Source organism: Lygodium microphyllum, chromosome 10 (genome assembly GCF_053477565.2).
Source record: "Lygodium microphyllum isolate KBCC chromosome 10, Lygodium_microphyllum_v1.1.10, whole genome shotgun sequence".
NCBI classification, from domain to species: Eukaryota; Viridiplantae; Streptophyta; class Polypodiopsida; order Schizaeales; family Lygodiaceae; genus Lygodium; species Lygodium microphyllum.
Window position 1 is genome coordinate 98,280,910 of NC_141144.1, and position 20,196 is coordinate 98,301,105.

The following is a 20,196-nucleotide window of genomic DNA, read 5'->3' on the forward strand; positions in this document are numbered from 1 at the left end:
CTATGGAAGGGACTCCCAATCGCATCTGTCAAAGGTAGCGGAAAGGTACTAAAATATGCACCTTGTTTTAACCTCTGTTACTTTTAATACCTTGTCTTTCTCAAGTTCTGATATCTACTTTAGCATTAATGAGACCTGCACCATTGCTCTATAAGAAAATTGTCAAACTTTAGGTTCTTAAGATGTATGAGAGCCTATGCACGATGTGTTATAGAGCCAACACTAGGCAAACTTCCAATTTCAAGTGTCCCAATCTTTATATATTTCTAACCTTGTCATTTTCATATATTCTCCTTCTTTTTGTATCTAAAATACACTGTAGCTGTTCAATAAGGCTGCCAGTTTTATATAAATTTTCATCCTTTAAAATGCAAATTGCTGCACTCATTTGAATGCAGAGAATTCCATTTTTGTTAACATTATGCTTGAATAACCAGATAATATTACTTTGCTTGCAAACCGTAATTTATAATGTGTATCAAGAACTTCTAACAGCAAAGGCAAATTGATCACTGTACCTAAAAGCAAAGAATGGAAAATTATGGAATAGCTCATAAACACTGCAAGCTGAACAATCTTAGCAGCGCAATTCCAAGCTTGATTATACAATATTTTCAGCCCAAGAGAATAGACTTTCAGATCCTTGTCAGCAGAAAGAAAAGCCTGCACAATCCACAATTACATCTGCAAGATACAGGCTATTGTTTATAAATCACCTGGATCTAAAGCTTTGCTCGAGTACTAGGACCACTTGATGAACCAGGCACCATTTCTCTTTTCTTCTGATACATGCTAGCAGCTTTAATCAGTGTCTCATGTACTTCTGAAAAATGTGGTGCAGTTGCCTTCTCCACAGATTCAATCCATTTTTTCACCTTTGTCCTTGGTTCCAACAGCTCAGCAACTTTGTCTTTATCAAGGAGCTTTTGTAATGACAGTAAACAGCATGTTATTTCTAATGGGGATGCTTCAGGAGCTTCCAGTTATATGATGAGAGTGAGATTACAATGATCATTCATGAAACTCCTATTCTGCTGATGAGCTGATTCTTTGGGAGGTGGACTTTGATTTCAAAAATGTGATGAGCCCACATGCAAATCCCAAAGTTTCAACAGAAGAACAGTCAAAAAAAAATTCAGTTATTTGATGATTTCAACATCATACCTGCAGTTGCATAACTTCACAGGCTAGACTCAGATCTGCAATCGATGGTTGCATGCAGCCTGTCAGAAAGTTCCCATTCCCTTGCAGCCAGATGGTCTCCAGCTTTGAAAGAGAAGCCTTTAGAAGAGTTTCTGCCTCAGCACCAGCACGGGCATCCAAAGGACGACCCAAAGCGGGTGCAAGAACACAATTCATCACCAAGCCAGCTGCAAATTGAATTACCAAACTGGTCACTTGCATAATATGTTGATGTCAAAATGTGACCAATCCATTGTCCACAGCTCCAGAAAATTTGAGACAAAGCACACCATCTAGCTTTTGCACCTGAACCACGACGAAGATTGCTGTGATGCCAATCCAGAACACTGTCAATTTGAGCTCTCTTTCGTAAATCTGCAGGATACCTACAAAAAAGTAAGATCTAAGTGGACTCGAAGGTCTGAATATTCCACTGAAATTTCCTTGAAATACACAAAAACTTTCACTCACCAGTGATCTTTGACATTGGGATATGCACAAGCTAAGTACCGCAAAATTGAATGGCTGCAACAGTAAAATAAAAGCACAAGGCAAGTTAGCTTTTCCTCCTCAGTGTTCCGCAAAATGACAGAAAAGTACAAAATGTTGTTGCTGAAGACGGTGAGATGAGACATGGATGATACATACTGGCTGTCCTAGGATCACAAAAGTTGAATGCTCAAGCAAAGAGCTAGAGCCTTAAGTGCAAGGGAGTAATGATACCACAGCTAAAGACGAACTACCAGACATGTTTAAGATAATCAAATCATGAGATTTCTAAGGTTGTGTGTAGCTTACATTCCCTCTTTACCATATTGAGGTGTAATAATTTTACTATACATCACACAAACATATACGAGCCACTAAATGTTTATGTAAAGTTTATATTGCACACGTTTTTGGATAGTTCTAAAAACTAGCTTTTGAACTCAGCTATACCTTGAGATTTTAGTTTATGGGTTCATAGGCTTCAAGTCATTAGTATATGGTGTTGGCAAAGGCCACTATTGGACAATTGATAGGGTTTTTGGCTAATGAAAACTTTGGTTTGCTATAGAAACGTGTACAATAAGAATGCTTTGTACGAGTCCATGGTGTCTTTGTTAAAATTTGCTAATTCTATGGGCAGTGCCCAATGTTTTAGTCTTTAGTTCTTTTTCAATTCTTAGTGTGAACACGACTAAAGTTATAAGATGTGTCACCACTCTTAAGAGTTAGAGCTAGAGTCAATTAGCTCTAGTTGAGTTAGAGCTAGGTCTATCTTAGACCTATCTTGTACCTTTCATTCTCATTCTTTCAATTCAGCAAGTACACTCTACTCTTTTGCTTCAGCATTCTCTCATTGTCTCTCTTTTCTCTCCTCCATAGCTGGCTGTCATTTTCCAACATTTGGTCTCAGAGCAAGTTCTATGCACGGATTCAATTCAGCCACCATCAACACCCTCTACTCTTTCGCTTCAACACTCTCTCATTGTCTCTCTTTTTTCTCCTCCATAGTTGGCTGTCATTTTCCAACATTTAGTATCAGAGCAAGTTCTATGCACAAATTTAGTTCAGCAACCGTCAACCAGTGCCTCCCTGCCTAAGGTCTTGTTGCTGTCAACCAGCTCTCTGCCCGAGGAAGAGAAGGACAAGGTGCTGCTATTTTCAGCCTGCACACAACCCTACGCACAGTTCCATATGCAACCGGCACGCAGCCCAAGGAGCTACTGTTTTGGAGGAATTGCTACTGTTTTCAGCTCTGACCCTTATTTTCTCACCTCTACCCACCATATTCTCACTCCTACCTGCAATTTTTTTGCAAACCCTAAAAAGTGCAAAAACCATAATTTTTCAAGAGGTTTTTTTGAAATTTCTGCAATTTCCCATCCATTTTGGCCATCCCTTTCCAAATCTCAGCTCATGCCACCCAAAATTTGGGGCTTTGGTCAATTTTCACTCCCAGATTTCAAATTGACAACCAATTCAAAGAAATTTCACAATTTCTTTGACATTCTTGCGAAAAATTTTGGGCCTTTTGCCCGATTTGCAATCCCACGTGTGAATCTTCATTGGAAACACCAATATTGAACAATTTCATCAACATTTGTGCAAGAAATTTGGGGCTTTTGTCCTAGAGGCTCCAACACACATCATGAGGCAGATTCCAGCTGCTGTTCGTTGTTGGCACGCACCCCAAGGTGACATTACTACAAAAATTCAAGTTGTAAGATACAAATTTCTTCAATTTCTTTGAAATTTTAGAAAGAAAATTTGGGCTTTTGCACAACATGCATTCCAAGGCAACAAATAAGCGGTACAGTAACATTTAATTGCTATTACAATCAAATTGAGCAGAAAAGTTTGAAAAAATTCAGTAAATTTTGACAAGAATCAACATTAAGTTGCTGTAATTTGTACTTTTGAGGATATACATCATGAGGCAAGTGCGGTACAACAGTGCATTGCCGTTATTTCTTAGCTGAGTGCTAATTTGGGTCAAATTGGACACACTTTGGCATTTATGTGACAGTTTGGTACTTGTTGCATAATCCCAAGGGAATTTTTGGTACTCTGAGGAGTACAATCTATACTTCAGCAAAGAAGTATTTGGCTGCAAATTTCCATCCATTACTAACAGCATAGCACGTCAAGGGACTAATGATCAAAGTAACATCCTTAGAGTCCTCACTCAAGAGAACGAACTTGATGGATCAAACTACCCATTGAGGAGTTTTACGGTCCACAACCTTCTTGTGGCGAAGGACTTGTGAAACTATTTTACAAGTGATTTGCAACGACTAGATCTTGCACCTCAAACACCTCAACGTAACGCTAGAGGACAAGTTGTTGGTGCTGCTGTCCCTCCTTCCCTTCCTACCAAGGATTAGAGAAGATGGAACTCAAAAAATGCACAGGCACTTTCTTTGATTGCCTTGTCAGTGAAAAGATCAATCATTCCACATACCTGATCTTGTAAGACCTCAAAACCAGCACGGGATGTACTTGAGCGTATGTTTACACCATATAATGAGGCCAAAATATCTTATCTCCGTAGAGAGTTAGCCAATGTAAACATGGATGAGGGTGATAGCATGACAAATCGCCTTACTCACATACAAGACTTGCACAAGCACTTGCTCAATGTGGACGAAGTCATTCAAGATGTTGAATTGGTAAACATCACACTAAACTCTCTTCCAGAGTCATATCTTGGTTTCCACACCTCTTTGATATTGTCTTTGAGGGGGGAGCAACAACCCCTTACATTTGTGGAGTTGGAAGACCTCTTGTTGCAAGAGGAATAGACTTGGAAGAATATTGCATTACGTTCAGGAGATATGGCTATGCTTTCCAAGTTAAAAAGAAAAAGGCAAAAAATCATCAAAAGGGTAATGTTGGACAGCCATCAAAAAAAACTATCCAAGATATAGAAAAGTCTAAAAAGAAGCAAAAATGTCATTATTGCAAAAAGCCAAGTCACTATATTGATGAATACCGTAAGAGATTAACCAAAGAGAAGAAAAAGGACTCCAATTTGGCTGTCCAAGTGCAAATCATGTGTTGAAATCATACACCTACTAAGGCACTAAAGACGATCACCCCGTTTGAGGCTTGGCATGACAAGAAACCCAAGGTTGACTATAACCAACCTTCCTCCTCAGATAGGGTGATAAATAACCTAATTAAGCACTTTACAGCAATAACAAATTCACAAAACTGGAAAGTATACTTTACCATATAATCTTGGACACTGGACACCCTGTTGGCCCCAAAATTGGTGCCCCTTTCAATATTATTTAACTTGATTGAAGAAGAAGTTGATGTACAATGGGATTCTCCCAATCCCTTTCGGTATTCCAACTCCCCTTGCTGTTCAAAATGACCAGTAAGTCCTTAATCTGATATTAAGCAATCAATTGACCTTCACCCACTTTGATGGAGATGAAAAATGTCCGAAATTCAATTATTTGTTGGTCCCTCCACTTGAATAGGTTAAAAACAGCTTCAACCATGTTGAATCCAAGTCTTGGAGCTTCAAATTTCTTGCACGCTTCTCGAGGCTGCTGCTAAACCCTAATTTTTGCTACAAATTAGGGTTTACAGCAAAGAAATCTGAAATTTCTCAACCTCTAGTTATCTCAATGCTGCTATCTCTAGAGCAAGGATGTAGAAAGGTTGGGAGATAAGAGAGAATCCTGAGGAGAGAAAAAATTCAAACTTTCTTTGCGAAGAACCGAAGAAAATCTGCCATTTACTGCTGTTGCCTTGTCTCAACAAGCTTGTAGATGCAAAGAACTGAAGAAAATCAGTCATTTACTGCTGTTGCCCTATCTCAACAACCTATAGATGTTGTAACCTGTTGTTGATTAGTCTTCTCCTGTCCCTTGCTGCCTCAGAAGGTCCTTCAATGGCTGCAAATCAGACCAACAATATCTCCTCCCTCTCTCTTGTAGGTTGAATACACTAAAACTGCCTCTCTCTAGTCTCTAAAGACGTTTTTCAATCTTGCATAGACATTTTTGACAAGTGGCAACCTTCCCAAATGGTTTTTCTAGCATTATCCATAGTTAAATATTAATTTTCAGTCTTTAAATACTGAAAATTAATCTAATAATTATTTTGGTACCCTAAAAAATAATCTGACTGACCAATAATTAAATTGGCTAAGCAACTTCCATTCCCGAGTGTCTTTGCACCATCTTTGACCATCAGATTGGTGTTAGGTACCATTAAGTGTCACTTCTCTAGTGTCACCAACAACTGACACTTATGGCCAAATGAATAACCTAGGCCAACAACTGGCACCAGATACCACCAAGTACCTGTGCAGCATAACTTATAGCAACTTTTGCCTTTGACATCCCGTGATTTCCTAGAGTCCTGGACTCGTAAATTTACTCTAACCCCAATTACACCTCACATGTGCAACATTTACTTAACCATGTGATTAAAAATCAATCCACATGTTAAGTGAGGTTTCAAAAATACATGTCCTCATGACATTGACTACTTTCGGGTGTTTTGTTGCATAACCTATGCACGAGTTTCGAAAGAGCTTTGTCAGAAGCTTAATGACAAGGCTATAAATACATATTACGATTCAGAAAGCAAGAGCTATCGCTTCTATGACCCACGCACAAAGAAAGTTTTTATCACTAGGATGTTATATTTGCTGAAAATTCTGCATTTTCACATTATCAGTTTCAGATACCAGTCACCTATGACATTGGTGATGTCTTTGAGGGTCTCTTGCCACTTTCTTTGGAATCCGTGTCTGCTATAAATGGCCAAACAAACACAATACAGTAAGCTTTTACTGCATCATATGCGCCTGAACAGCACAGTATTGATGATAGTTTGCCACATGAAGTGGAAGATGCAGTATAGCATGAAAGGGCTGCTATTAATGCACCAAAAACTGTCCTCAGATGGCTATTACAAACTCTCCAAGAGAGTAAAATGGATGCTCCTTTAGCTCAATGCACTAGAAGGGCTACTAGACATGCAACACATGATGCAAGGGTAGCCCATTTGGCTGATTTTATGGAAGTAGATGATTGTGATGAGCATGTATTTATGAGCTCATTGTTGAATGATGATGAGCCTACTTCCATGGATGAAGCTCAACAAGACGTACATCGGATGCATGCCATGCAGGATGAGTTAAGACTCTATTGCCACTAACTCTACATGGGATCTTGTGGACTTACCACTTCGCAACAAGGCCATTGGCACACAATAGGTTTTTAAACTCAAACGCAAGGCTAATGGTACCATTGACAGGTACAAGGCACGGATGGTACTAAAAGGCTATGCACATAAGAAAAGTATAGATTATAAAGAGCCTTTTGCTTCTATATTCCGTATGAGTACGATGAGCTATGTAATTGCTATGGCTGCAAATTATGGTTGGAAGGTACATCAATTGGACATTAAGACAGCACTCTTGAAGGGGGATTTGCATGAGGATGTTTATCTGTCACAACCTCCACAGTTTGTGGTTAAGGGGAAAGAGCACATGGTATGTAAGCTAAACAAAGCTCTTTATGGTCTCAAACAAGTTCCTCGAGCATAGCACTCTAAAATTGATGCATATTTAAAAACAATCCAACTTCTCCCACTCTATACATTAAGAATGAAGGGGGGGACTTGCTAATTATCATTCTTTATGTAGATGACATGCTGCTCACTAGACTTTCAGAAGCAAAATTTACAAATTTCAAGGCTGAATTGAGACATGCATTTGCTATGTCAGACATGGGCTGTCTACACTATTATTTGGGGATTCAGTTCACCCAAAATCAACATGGTATCATGTAACCAGCCTTCCTTCTGTGGATGGGTGGTACATCCCTAATTACAACTTAATTACAGCAGCAAACAATTAATGTAAATCTGAAAATACAAATTTACCTACTAATCTTGGATAATGCACACCCGATTGGCCCCAAAATTGGCACCCCTTTCGGCATTTCTTTAGCTTTATTAAAGAACAAGTTGATTTACAATGGGATTCTCCTGATCCCCTTCGCATAGTTGTCAAGTACGAAAAGTACAATACAGTACGGTACGATAAAATACGGTACTACATCGTACCTTAAGATTTTATAAGGTACGGTACGATATTAGTACGAAAAAAAATTTAACTTCATTATTTTGAACTATAGATGATAGAACAGATGTTTAAAGTCTAAATAGCAATGCTATTGGAGTATATAAGATGAATACTTGAGGGTAACACGCCAAAACCTCTATGGCATATGCCGCATGCACAACATGCGCTACAACTTACAAGTACATACATAGGAGTGGATACATCATACATGAATGATCATACAAATAAGAGGCATGTATGCTTAAGAGAGAGAAGGTTGAGAGAGAGAGAGAGAGAGAGAGATGAAATGGCATGAGATGCTTTATTAACGTCTACAAGAGGCCAAAATGACTTGTGAAACCAACAGTTATCAAACAAACCACCAAAGGTTTTGGTAAAAGATTTATGAATTTTGTTATGGTTTTGTTTGGCATTGCTAAGGCTAAAGTAGCTACCGATGGTACATTCACTAATTCGTGTACTCTCAGAAGGTACATTAGGCCAAGCTATCCTCTGGCCTAGTTTTATTAGCAATGTGTACTAATGCTTTGGGTTGGGTGGTGCAAAATGAGCTGTGAACGAAGGTAAAATCAATAGGATTAAGGTACTTGATGATTTTCTCAAATGGTGCTGAATTTATTTATTGATGACACTAACATATTGTGAAAAATGATGGGACATCAATTAGAAACGTTTGGAACTGCTTGAATACCTTATGTATGGCCTTTGGCTCTAGGATAAATCATAACAAAACATGTATGAGGAGCCTAATCAAGCTTCCACCCCCTTTCTTGGTTGATCGATCAAGGCTACAAAATCACCACCACCACAACAACAACAACAACAGTCAACAACCCAAACCACCACCAACAACAACCACGCACCCAAAAAAAAAAAAAAAAAAACTTGTTTTTTTGTACAAATTTGTACGGTACGAACCGTATAGTACGAACCAATTCGTACTACGTACAAGTACAACTATGCCCCTTTGCAATCCAAACTCCCCTTGCTGTCCAAACTGACTAGCAAGTCTTCAATCTATTTTGCCCCTTGATTCGGGTACTTAATTGGCCTTCACCCACTTCATAGACGATGGAAATGCCCGAAATTCAATGGCTCGCTAGTCCTCCACCTGAATTTAGCTTAAATTCACCTTCAGCCCTGAAAAATCCAAGACTTGGAGCTTCCAATTTTTAGCACGCTTCTCGAAGTTGCTGCTAAACCCTAATTTCTCCTGCAAATTAGGATTTACAATAGAGAAATCTGAAATTTCTCAGCCTTCAAGGATCCAAATGCTAAGATCTTCGAAGCAAGGTTGTGAAATGGCTGGGAGATGAGAGAGAAAACTGTAGAGAGAGAAAATTCAAAGTTTTGTCGCAAAGAATGACTGAAAATCAGTCAAATGCAGCTGCTGCCCTGCCACAGCAGCTTGTAGATGCAAAGAATTCAAGAAAATCAATCATTTACTGCTACTGCCCTATCTCAACAACCTCTAGATGCTATCACCTACTGTTGATTGGTCTTCCCCTACCCCTAGCTACCTCAGAAGGTTCTCTAATGGCTACAAATCAAACCAACAACATCTCCTGCCTCTCTCTTGCAGGCTGAATACACTAAAAATGCATCTCCCCAGCCTCTAAAGACGTTTTTCAGTCTTGCATGGATATTTTTGACAAGTGACAGCCTTCCCAAATGGTTTTTCCAACATTAGCCATAATTAAATATTAATTTTCAGTCTTTAAATACTGAAAATTAATCTAATAATTATTTTGGTCCCCTGAAAAATAATCTAACTTGCCAATAAATTGGCTAGGCAACTTCCATTCCGAAGTGTCTCTGCGCCATCTTTGACCATTAGATTGGCGTTAGGTACCATTAAACGCCACTTCTCTAGTGTCGCCAAACTGACACTTATGGCCAAATGAATGACCTAGGCCAACAATTGGCACCAGATACCACCAAGTACCTATGCGGTATAACTTATAGCAACTTTTGCCTTTGACATCCCGTGATTTCCTCGGGTCCCAGACTCGTAAATTTACTTTAACCCCAGTTGCACCTCACATATGCAACATTTACTTAATCATGTGATTAAAAATTAATCCACATGTTAAGTGAGGTTTCAAAAATGCATTTCCTCATACATATCATCATGTCACAATCACAGTATGTGAACAAGTAAGTTGTTACATAGGTTTAATATGCAAGATTACAAACCTATGTGCACTCCTATGAAGCTAGGCTTAAAGTTGTCTATACATGATGGTGAAGAGATGTCTGATGTTGCAATTTACAGCCGCGCTATTGACTGCCTTATTTATCTTTGCGACACACACCCTAACATTCAACATGCAGTATCTCATGTGAGCAGATATATGCATAACCCACAGACTATACATTAGCAAGCTGTTAAGCAGATCTTCAAATACTCGCAAGGTACTCAGTCACATGTATTATTATTTCCCAGGAGGGAGATTTGCAATTACAAGCTTACAGTGATTCAAATTGGACTAGTGATGCAAACACTAGACACTCTACTAGTGGACACTGTTTCTTTATGGGCCGTTCATGCATTTTATGGCTAAGCAAGAAACAACCTACAATGGCTACCTCGTCCTATGAGACTAAGTACAGGGCAGACTTCACGGCAACAATGGAATGTGTATAGTTACGCAGATTATTGACTGATCTACATTTACAATCAGAGGGTCCTACACCCATTCTTTCTGATAGTCAAAGTGCTATTGCAGTGGCACAAAATCTTGTGTTTTGCATGAAACATATTGAGATGCATTACCATTATATCAAAGAGAGATGCTATGCAGAAGAGATCAACTTGATGTATATTCCTACACAAGAAAATGTTGCATAAATTTTCACCAAGGCACTACCTCGTGAGAAGTTTGAGGCTTTTCGCAAGTCCTTAGACTTGCTATCCTTTGGTGATTGATCATTCTTGTACTTTACCACATTGGCACTGCAAGAGGGTGTTAGAATTTGCCAATTCTATGAACAGTGCCCAATGTTTTCGTAAGTCCTTAAACTTGCTATCCTTTGGTGATTGATCATTTTTGTACTTTACCACATTGGCACTGCAAGGGGGTATTAGAATTTGCCAATTCTATGGGCAATGCCCAATGTTTTAGTCTTAGTTCTTTTTTAGTTCTTAGTGTGAACACAACTAAAGTTACAAGTTGTGTCACCAATCTTAGAGTTAGAGATAAGAGTCGGTTAACTCTAGTTGAGTTAGAGCTAGGTCTATCTTAGACCTATCTTGTACCTTTCATTCTCATTCTTTCAATTCAATAAGTACACTCTACTCTTTTGCTTCATCACTCTCTCATTGTCTCTCTTTTCTCTCCATAGCTGGCCATCATTTTCCAACAATCTTCTCCAATATCATTGAGCTTATCTATACATACGTTTCTTATATTCCAAACAAAACATACAAAAGGGACCTCTTTCATGCATACCTTTCAAAAAGATGAAAACCATCGTCATCTATGGCAGGAACTTGGCCCATTGGATTTATAGCTATACAAAAATAAACCAATCCAAATGTTAGCCATGGGCACAAACACACAGGCATATGTTCATGTATCCCATTCAATCTATAGTTACACAAAAATGAACAAATTCAAATTGTATCCCATTGGATCTATAGCTACACTGAAATGAACAGATTCAAATGTTAGCCATGGCACAGAGACAGAGAAATAGATTCACATATTTTGCAAAGTATCTCTTTATCCTTAGAAGTTTTCCTTGGCAAATGTAATTTTCTATCAAGTTTAACATATCATTGCCCTCAGAGCCAAACAAGTATATGTTTGCCCCAGTTGGTTCAAGAAATGGTGAACCCTCATACCTAGACCTATACCCAAGAAAACTCAATAGAAAAAGGAGCAATGTGCATATGTGAACTAGAGAGTCACTTGGACCACAGAAACACCCTTTTTATGTAAAACACTTTTTCTAGCTTTTTTGAATTTATGGAGAAATAACCTTCCAATGATAAAAATTAATACTCAAAACACAGAATGAAAGTCAATCTGCTGCTAATAAGGCAATCTTGAAGAAATTATTGGAAAGATTCCCTAAGGTGAGAGTACACTGTACATGTCAACATCCGTGGTATGAAATGCAGCGTAATTGAAACCAATACAACAGTCTAATATTGTGCCCATTTCAAACAAGATGCAGATCATGGATGTGTATATCCATGATTGTAAGACATGTTCCAAATCTTTGAGGTCTTGATTCAAGTGTGTTTTGTATCCCTGACTTTTTTCAAAAACTGTTTGCTTCCAGTACAAACATAAATACAGAATTGGAAGGCTATATCAAGATGACCATAGACATTAAGAATGTCAACTACTGCTGGAAAACACAGAATGTTGCTCCTAGTCGTATCCATGAAGTGCACAACAGTCATAGAATTCCTGCAGGGATCTTCTGAAAAGCGCACACAGCTTAAAAGAAGAATCATCAAAAGCTCTATGACTACAAGATTTCATGAGGCCCCAAGAACTTGCCATTCTTCTGGCAACAAGGATTATACCTAAACACCAAGCAATGCCACAAGGAAAGCTTAAAAGCTTACTCTTCCAAATCTTCCTGAAAGTTATTTGCACCATTTTAGTGACTTTTTCTTATGCCATAAACTATTAGTATATCTGTAATCCAGGGTGGTGGGATACATGCCCATGAAGTGATGTCCCACCAATGTAGGAAAGAGAGGATACAGTTGACCATGTTGTCACACAGCAAAGACAATTTCTCAAGAAGCTCACCATGTAACACATAGGGATTCTTCTCATGAGCATCAACATGCCATATGGTTCCTTATGTAAAGCAAGTACAGAACCATGTTTGAACTTGGAGACAACACATCATCCAAGGATTTCATCATGAGCCCTGCAGAGAGCACTAGCAACAGCCAGATGTAGACAAAGAAAGCTAACCTCCGCAAGTCCTCAATTCCAAGTAGAAACACTATGAGGAGCAGCAACAAAAGGCCCTCTCACTCCAACACATGCCCCCTCTAGCTAGCAGCAAGTGGAGATGCAGTCCAATCAGTATTAGAGAATCTCACATGGCTCTCCCAAGGCCATGTAACCAGCTTCTAGGGATCCATACTCCAAATGGGAGCATCACCATGCCCACCATCACGACCCTCTCTCATGCCCTTGTTTGAATGGGAGCATGAGAAGATGATTGAAGCACCAGGACTCCAGAAACACTATTCCACCTCAGCCACCAATCAGCTAAGAACAAAGGATAGAGGAACATCTAATCATCCAAAACACATGGAACTGTGAATGTGACCACCTTAGCAAGTCAAGAGTGTGAAAGGAGAAGTCAATGATGGCCATCTCATTACCACCAAAGAAATGTTTTCCATGGCGGATGATGTTAGCACAAAATCCTCCATAAGTCAAGAGAATATTAGCCTGGAACAACTCCCAAAAAAGTGCATTCTCAAAACTTGAAGCAAGCCAAACAATATCCAACAAACTTTGTCAAAGCTCTATGAGTAATGTCAAATGCTAGATGAAGGACCCAATGATAATTTAACCATAGGACCAAAGAATATGAGAATGAGAGAAGCATAAGGAAGCTACATTGGTCAATAAAGTATTTCGCCAATGGAATGGATGTTGCTACCAAACAAGCAGAAAACTGAAACACAAAAACTAAAGTAGCACATGCAAAATCACAAGTACAGACAACCAAGGGAAAAGACTCTAACAGCACATCAGATCTTGAACCATAAAAACAGGGCTCAGCACCACCACCCAGATGGCTGCCATGCCACCTACCCAAATGTAGCAAGAAGTCAGCAGAACATAGCGGCAGCCAGCTATATGTATGTGGATGTTGTGCAGGAAAGCTGGCAGCCACATGTATGTGGCTGGTGTGTTCAATGGCTGCAGTGTCAATAGCTGCCTAGCACTCAGCAACGTATCACCTATAAATCACAAGGCAGTGGTGCGTCCTTACAACTGTTAGACACAAGCAGTGGAAGTGCAAATCAAATGCCATGCATCAGCCGGAAAGGTCAACCACCACATGGAAATCAACAAAAAACACAACTTAGGACAGCAAACATGCAAAATGTAATCACAAAAGCATACCTTGATGCCCAAGCGACCATCAACAGAGCCACAATCATGTTAAGACAACACAGTCTGGGCCTCTAATACCAAGTCAGAATGAAGTAACACAGAAGTGAAAGAACAAGACCAATGAGCATCAGTATTTACTGGCCATTGCCATAGTGAAGAGGAGTAACAATGGTAGCCTCCATCCTCAGCAAGGAGGACAACTCTCACATCGAAGGTCTCTCTATCCAATCAGATGCCAAAGTACAACTATAGACATCTGGAGCCGAGGACTGGTACATATAGGGAATACATATAAGGTCTCCCTCTCCAATCAGATGCCAAAGTACAACTATAAAGGTCTGGAGCCTAGGACTGGTATATATAGGGATTTACTGGCCATAGCCATAGTGAAGAGGAGCAACTATGGTAGCTTCCATCCACAGCAAGGAGGACAACTCTCACATCCATGCCAAAGTACAACTATAGACTAGGACTGGTCCAACGTGTGTGAATACATATGAGGTGCCAATGTAACCTCTGACACAAGGCTGCTACTCTTAGATCAAGGGACTACAAAGGATCTTAACCTTTATGACAAATAAACATGGACTTCCCTGAAGGCATCCATGAAAATGAACATCTACATGGCAAAAACCAAAAGGTTGTGAAGTGTTTACTGCTGAGAGGTAGCTGGCCTGGCATGCCAGAGCCCACCCATCCAACCTGAAGGATTCGGGCAATCACTAGTTGTACAAGAGCTGAATGTTCTGCATCCAACTGCCTCATGGAGAGACTGTACTTTTCTGTAAAGTTGACAGCTTTGCCATATGCACATAACAACAACAATATTGCTGATTTCTAGAATAAGTATCCAGCTTGTCTGTCATGGGCCCAAAAAGATGAGATTAAAGTGGTTTCAAATGATAAAGCTTGTTTCTGTTTGAAGGACTTTTCCTTCAAAAATGTAAACCATATCAGTTAGGACAGATGATATGTTGTAGACTTTACAACTGATGTACTTTGGCTTGTCTACAAGCATACAACCTCGTCTATCCTCGAGCCCCCCATCTCCACTTCCTAAGGAATTATCAGCAACTTCGTATTGACATTACCTCACATTGCAGGTTGTTTGGTGCAAGAGTGGAAAAATACTGACGGGAGTCCACCAATTACAAAAGAGATACCAATGAGCGATGCAAGTACCCAAAGTTATAGTGTTGTGGCTTCACAATGTTGGTTGCGTCCCACAATAACCATCAAATAACTTTGTATAACGAATTTGGCTAGCACTACCGACCTTTCCGAGGCCTTGTAGTCCAGTAAAAGATTGGAGCTGTCAGCCTGGCTAGCACATAACGAAAGCATCCAGCAGCAGAACAAGACCAGAAATGTATGCACGAAACAGTCTTACTGTGAGACGCATCAGATACTAACCCTTGAATTCGGGCTTCCTGTGGTCGCCCTTCGCAAGGTTCACCAACTGCACATCCACGTCAATCTTATTGACCCTGTTCAATAAACCGCATACACAGTCAGGGAGGACTACAAAGGTGCAGATAAAAGAGTTTTGAACCTTCTGTTATTTATTCATCTTCTTCTTCCGTATCCATGGATAAGTTTAAAGCAAGCGGACACTTCTTCTTCCATATGCATAGATAAGATTGAAGCAAGCAGACACTCACAGGCAGAAAATGAGTATTGCTCGAGAAGGCTGCGATAAACGATCGATATACAGACGGAGCTTGCCCATGGTCGTCCGCGAAGTGCTGCGGAGGTTGGATTAGCACATCTGGGCTCGCTTCTCTCACTTCGGATACTTCTTAAGGGAGCACGACAGGCGTCCTCGACGTCATCTGTTCCGTCATATGTACAAATCAGACATTCCCAACGGCAGAAGCAAGCAATGAGCAGGAGCAGCACCAGGGTCCCAGCCCAATAAGTTAACCAGACAGTCAATGTACGTTAAACCGGAAAAGGTATTAATATAAGTTTACAAGTTATTATATGTTGAACCTGAAAAGGAACAATACAAGTGTACTTGTTTAAGAAACCTTAAACTCATAATTTTGAAGGGATTTTTGAAGTAAATTGCAGATATATAAAGCCTTTTTATAACTAAAATCTTAACATATTTCGAGGTTTTAATTTTTTTCCTTTAAATTCTAAAGGTTTCTTTAAATATATTTGCCATTCATTTTACATTAAACCTCACTGAACTAAATTGTTAAATGTAGGCACTCCAAAAGACTTGGAGTCTACATACTAACTCTTAAAGTCTAAATTCCAACCACTTTACTTCCAATTGACACCCAAGAATAGTTTAAGCTTTCCCTTATAGTGTCCTTTTATGATAGTCTCAAGAAAGGGATCTTCTGTTTTCATCAATGTACTCCTCAAAGTCTTTTAAATGTAGATACTATGAGACTTTCAATCCTTTCATATCTACATAGGGAGTCTAAATACCCACATACATAGGGAGCCTAGATACCAATATGCTTTCCTTCTAAGAACTACCTCCATACTAATATTTAAACAAACTAGTGATAAGCTACATGGTGTGATGCTAATAATTCCAAAGTTACATTGTATGAGTTAAATATATGAAATTTGCAATATAATTTCCCAACTCATGTTGCTATGTCTAAAATGCCAATTAGTTTAACCCAATTATTTTTTATGTATTTTTTTGGTCTACCTTAACAAGGACCGTAGTGATCCAATTAGTTTTTACCATGGTATTTTTGAAATAATTTTAAACTATTTGTGATTAATTTAGCAAAAAAATGTATCCTTAGGAACAATGATGGAATGTCATGTCCCTTTGTTGGCAGGGGCATGTGTCATAGGGTTAGGGGCTCTATAAGAGTTCCTTCTTGGCCCTCCTTCAGGGGCACCCATGGTCTAGGGCTAGTTGTTATATAAGGAGCCCATAATTGTTAGAGTTTTCCCCTCACTCTTTCTTTATGGGCCTTTCCTCCCAATGACTTATGCCTTGTTCTCCCAATCATTGTTGAACACTCTTACACATCCTCATGATGATGCTACAACTTCCTCTCACTCTCTACATGATAACTGAATGTCCCTTCCCTCAATTCATCCTCCTTCGATGGTTGTAGTTGAGAATAGTCATTGTCGAGTAATGTTCCTTTTCACCTTTAATGTAATGAAGCATAGGTTCAGGGAAGAGTATATAAAGCTTAGATGTAACAATGCTCATTATCTTTTTGACATTAATCAATTTCATCTCAAGAACTCCTAACTTTTGGACCTCCCATTATAGCTAAAGGGCTTACCTTGCTCCACCATTGTAAGAGGTGGATATCTTGCTACCATATACCTAGTTTGTTTGATGTAATGCTTCAATATATTAATTTGATCTTTGGCTATGGTTATCTTGATCATAACTTTCCGTATTTCTTAAATATTTCATGTTCTTTATTGTGAGAAACTGGCTTCATTACATTAGTATTAGAGCATGGCTTTAATCCTATTGCAATGTCATTTTCTTGGCAAAATCTAGTCACTGGCATTGAAGATTGGTGACTAGAGTACAAGATTTAGTCATAGGGTCTAGTTCCACTAAATTGTGACTACTCAGGGATTTCTATAGTAAGCTATAACTATTTTGGAGCTTCCTAAAAGAAGACTTGGAAGAAATGGCGGCCATCCTACCATTTTAGCAGAGCATGACCTGACTAAAGCTCATTTTGGTGGTGACTGGACAAAAATGGGGGTGCCAAACTTTAGTAGTGGCTAAAGTTTTCACTACTTTTCTTGAATGAGGGTTTTCCCCTTCTTCTGCAAGCTTCCTTTCCAACTCCATGTGTGATTCTTGCCTTTGATCTTCATCCCATGACCTTATCTCTTCTCCAAACCCCTAAAGCTGAATCCCTACATCTCAAAGAGTAAATGGAGCACCATATTAGCAAGGTTTATTGGCCATGATTCATGTTGTCTTGACCCAAAAAATGTGTTTGTTGCTCTGGTTTATCCCTCCCTATTGGATAGCTCATGAAGAAGCTATGGCTTATAAGCCTTGAAGCAAGGATTAAGGTTGGTTATGGCTTGCAAAGGGTGCTCTTAATGCTCAACTTATACCAAGTTTTCAGGCATGGAGTATTGTTATACAAACAAGATTTGCACTAATTGCATTGATCAAGAAGAGGCATTCTCTACTCATGACTCACTATTTGGTTGCTCCTCCCTACTAGACAACTTATTTTCACTTTAAATATCCTTGCTCATCTTTCATATTGATCTTACAAGACCTTTTGTCTCTCCTTTGACCTCATTCAACCCTTCCAAGAGTTGTGATAGTAGGATAGCAATAGTCCACTTCATACTTTACCATGATATTGAGCTCTATTCTCATCCTAACTGAGGTATTAACTCATTTGAGGCTTGTTAACCCCAAGAAGTCGACAATGTGCAATGTGCAAGCAAGCATAAAGAAGGAGTCTAATTTTTGTATTATTAGCCACAACATAATGTGCATGAAGCACTTGAATACTTGAATTGCCAAAAGGTTGCAACAATTGTATTAATTTACCATGTATATCCGCAAGCCAAGCTTGATCTTGTGCAATTTGTACAACGATGAAAAAACTACAAAGATTCTATTTCTTTCTCACCATTAGGAAAAGCATGCAATAAGAGATGACCGATCTTTATGCCTAAAAAGTGGGTTGGATGCCCAAGAGGGATGGGGAGACCCTAACCCTAAAAAAGTGTATAAAAAGGATGAGAATGAATAGAACAAGCTCTTCATCTATATTCAAACCTCTAGCACTTGCTATCTTGCTTTTGTCCTTATGAGAGAGTGTGTGTGAGTGAGGAAGAGTGAGATTGAGGAAAAGAGAGTGAGAGTGTGAAGTGAGGGACCAAGGGAGTGAAGCCTTTTTCCTCCTCTCAAGTACTCTCTCATGCCTTACCCATGCTTTTTCCTTACATGACGAAGGCTATGGAGGGTTGAGGAGCAAGGGTGCAGTCACTTGAGTCATGGAGGTTGCATATGCAACCTTCATGGTTGGGGTATGCTTTTTAGTGCTCAATACAACAAGTATTGATCTATGTGCGAGTTGCTAGGTGAGAGCTAGCCCAATGATTTTGTACATTGAAGCTCCTAAAATAATAGAAGTACGTTCAATGGTCCCAAGACGTTGATCATGTGTTACCCAATACGGCCGGCAGCCATGGTTTATGAGTTGAATGTTTAAGTATTTGAGCTCTATTGAAGGGGCTTTTATTCAAGAACCATATATTTAGCATCTCCAAGCATTGTGAGACAATGATTATTGCAATCTTTCAAGAATGGAGTTATTCTTACTCTCTTGAAGACCCCAAACACTAGTAGGGCTTAAAATCTCTTATATTTCAGTCAAATCAAAGGGGCTTCCATCATCTACTTGCTTCAAGCATTATGCTTAAGGCTTAAGGGCAATTATTTCACTAGCATTGAACCACTTTACCAAGTTTTGGAGATTATTATCACTATTGGATAATACTGGACATCAAATACCACCCAAAGGCACTTGAAGTATTTCACGATTTATTAAAACAATGATGAATCTTTGCATGGGAGCTATACTTTAGCAAGCATTGAAGATTATGGATAGCTTACAAAGGTGTATTGATCAAATTGGGTCTCCATCAACACTCTTCCTTGATATTCAGGAGATGCATATGATTCTAATCTATTTAATCTCTCTTTCCATCCAATTGATTAGCCATTTCCATTTGCTGAAGAGAGGGATTAAGAGACATTCATTCTCATTGAAAGAGCATATATGGTCTATCCTAGGACTAAAATTGATTATGCTTGCATCTACCTATCCTGCCTATAAATTTCAATGATCTATTGATGCTCAATTGATCATTTCTAACTTGTTTGTGCCTAACACTGATCTTACCTTGTTTGGATGATTCTTTGAGCATAATTGAAAACATTCTATGATGGTAAGTGGAAAAATGTTGCAAAGTAGTGAGTCACTACTAAAAGGGTAAAATCTTATCCATTTCCTATCTTATTTGAGCCTATTGTTCGTATCCAATCTTGCATTTCATTGAAGAGCTCAAAAATTTATTTCAGTCCTCCTTGAATATCATACATGTTTGATTAGATATCATATACTTGCCATGTCTATAATACTTGTGAGGAAAAGTGGATGTCAAGTGGGATATGAGACAAAAGAGAGGTGATCCTTCCACATACTAATGATCTTGAAGGGGTGCACAACCAATCTTGAGGAGGAAATTCGCACACTCCTCAAGTTCGAACCCCATGTAGGGAGCCCATTATACCCCTTCCGTCACACAAGTACAACGATATGG

The 20,196-nt window shown here is 39.1% G+C and overlaps 1 protein-coding gene across 1 annotated transcript; it reads right to left on the bottom strand.

The window, feature by feature from the left end:
- Window positions 1–486: 486 nt before the first annotated feature.
- Window positions 487–15,809, bottom strand: GSTT1 (glutathione S-transferase THETA 1). The gene is made up of 7 exons (XM_087686640.1): window positions 15,549–15,809; window positions 15,301–15,374; window positions 11,233–11,293; window positions 1,654–1,707; window positions 1,489–1,568; window positions 1,165–1,370; window positions 487–923 (listed from the first exon to the last, which is right to left on the bottom strand). Exons 1-7 carry the CDS (start codon window positions 15,614–15,616, stop codon window positions 723–725), a joined length of 744 nt encoding a protein of 247 aa, XP_087542766.1. The 5' UTR covers window positions 15,617–15,809; the 3' UTR covers window positions 487–722.
- Between the last annotated feature and the right edge of the window lie 4,387 nt (window positions 15,810–20,196).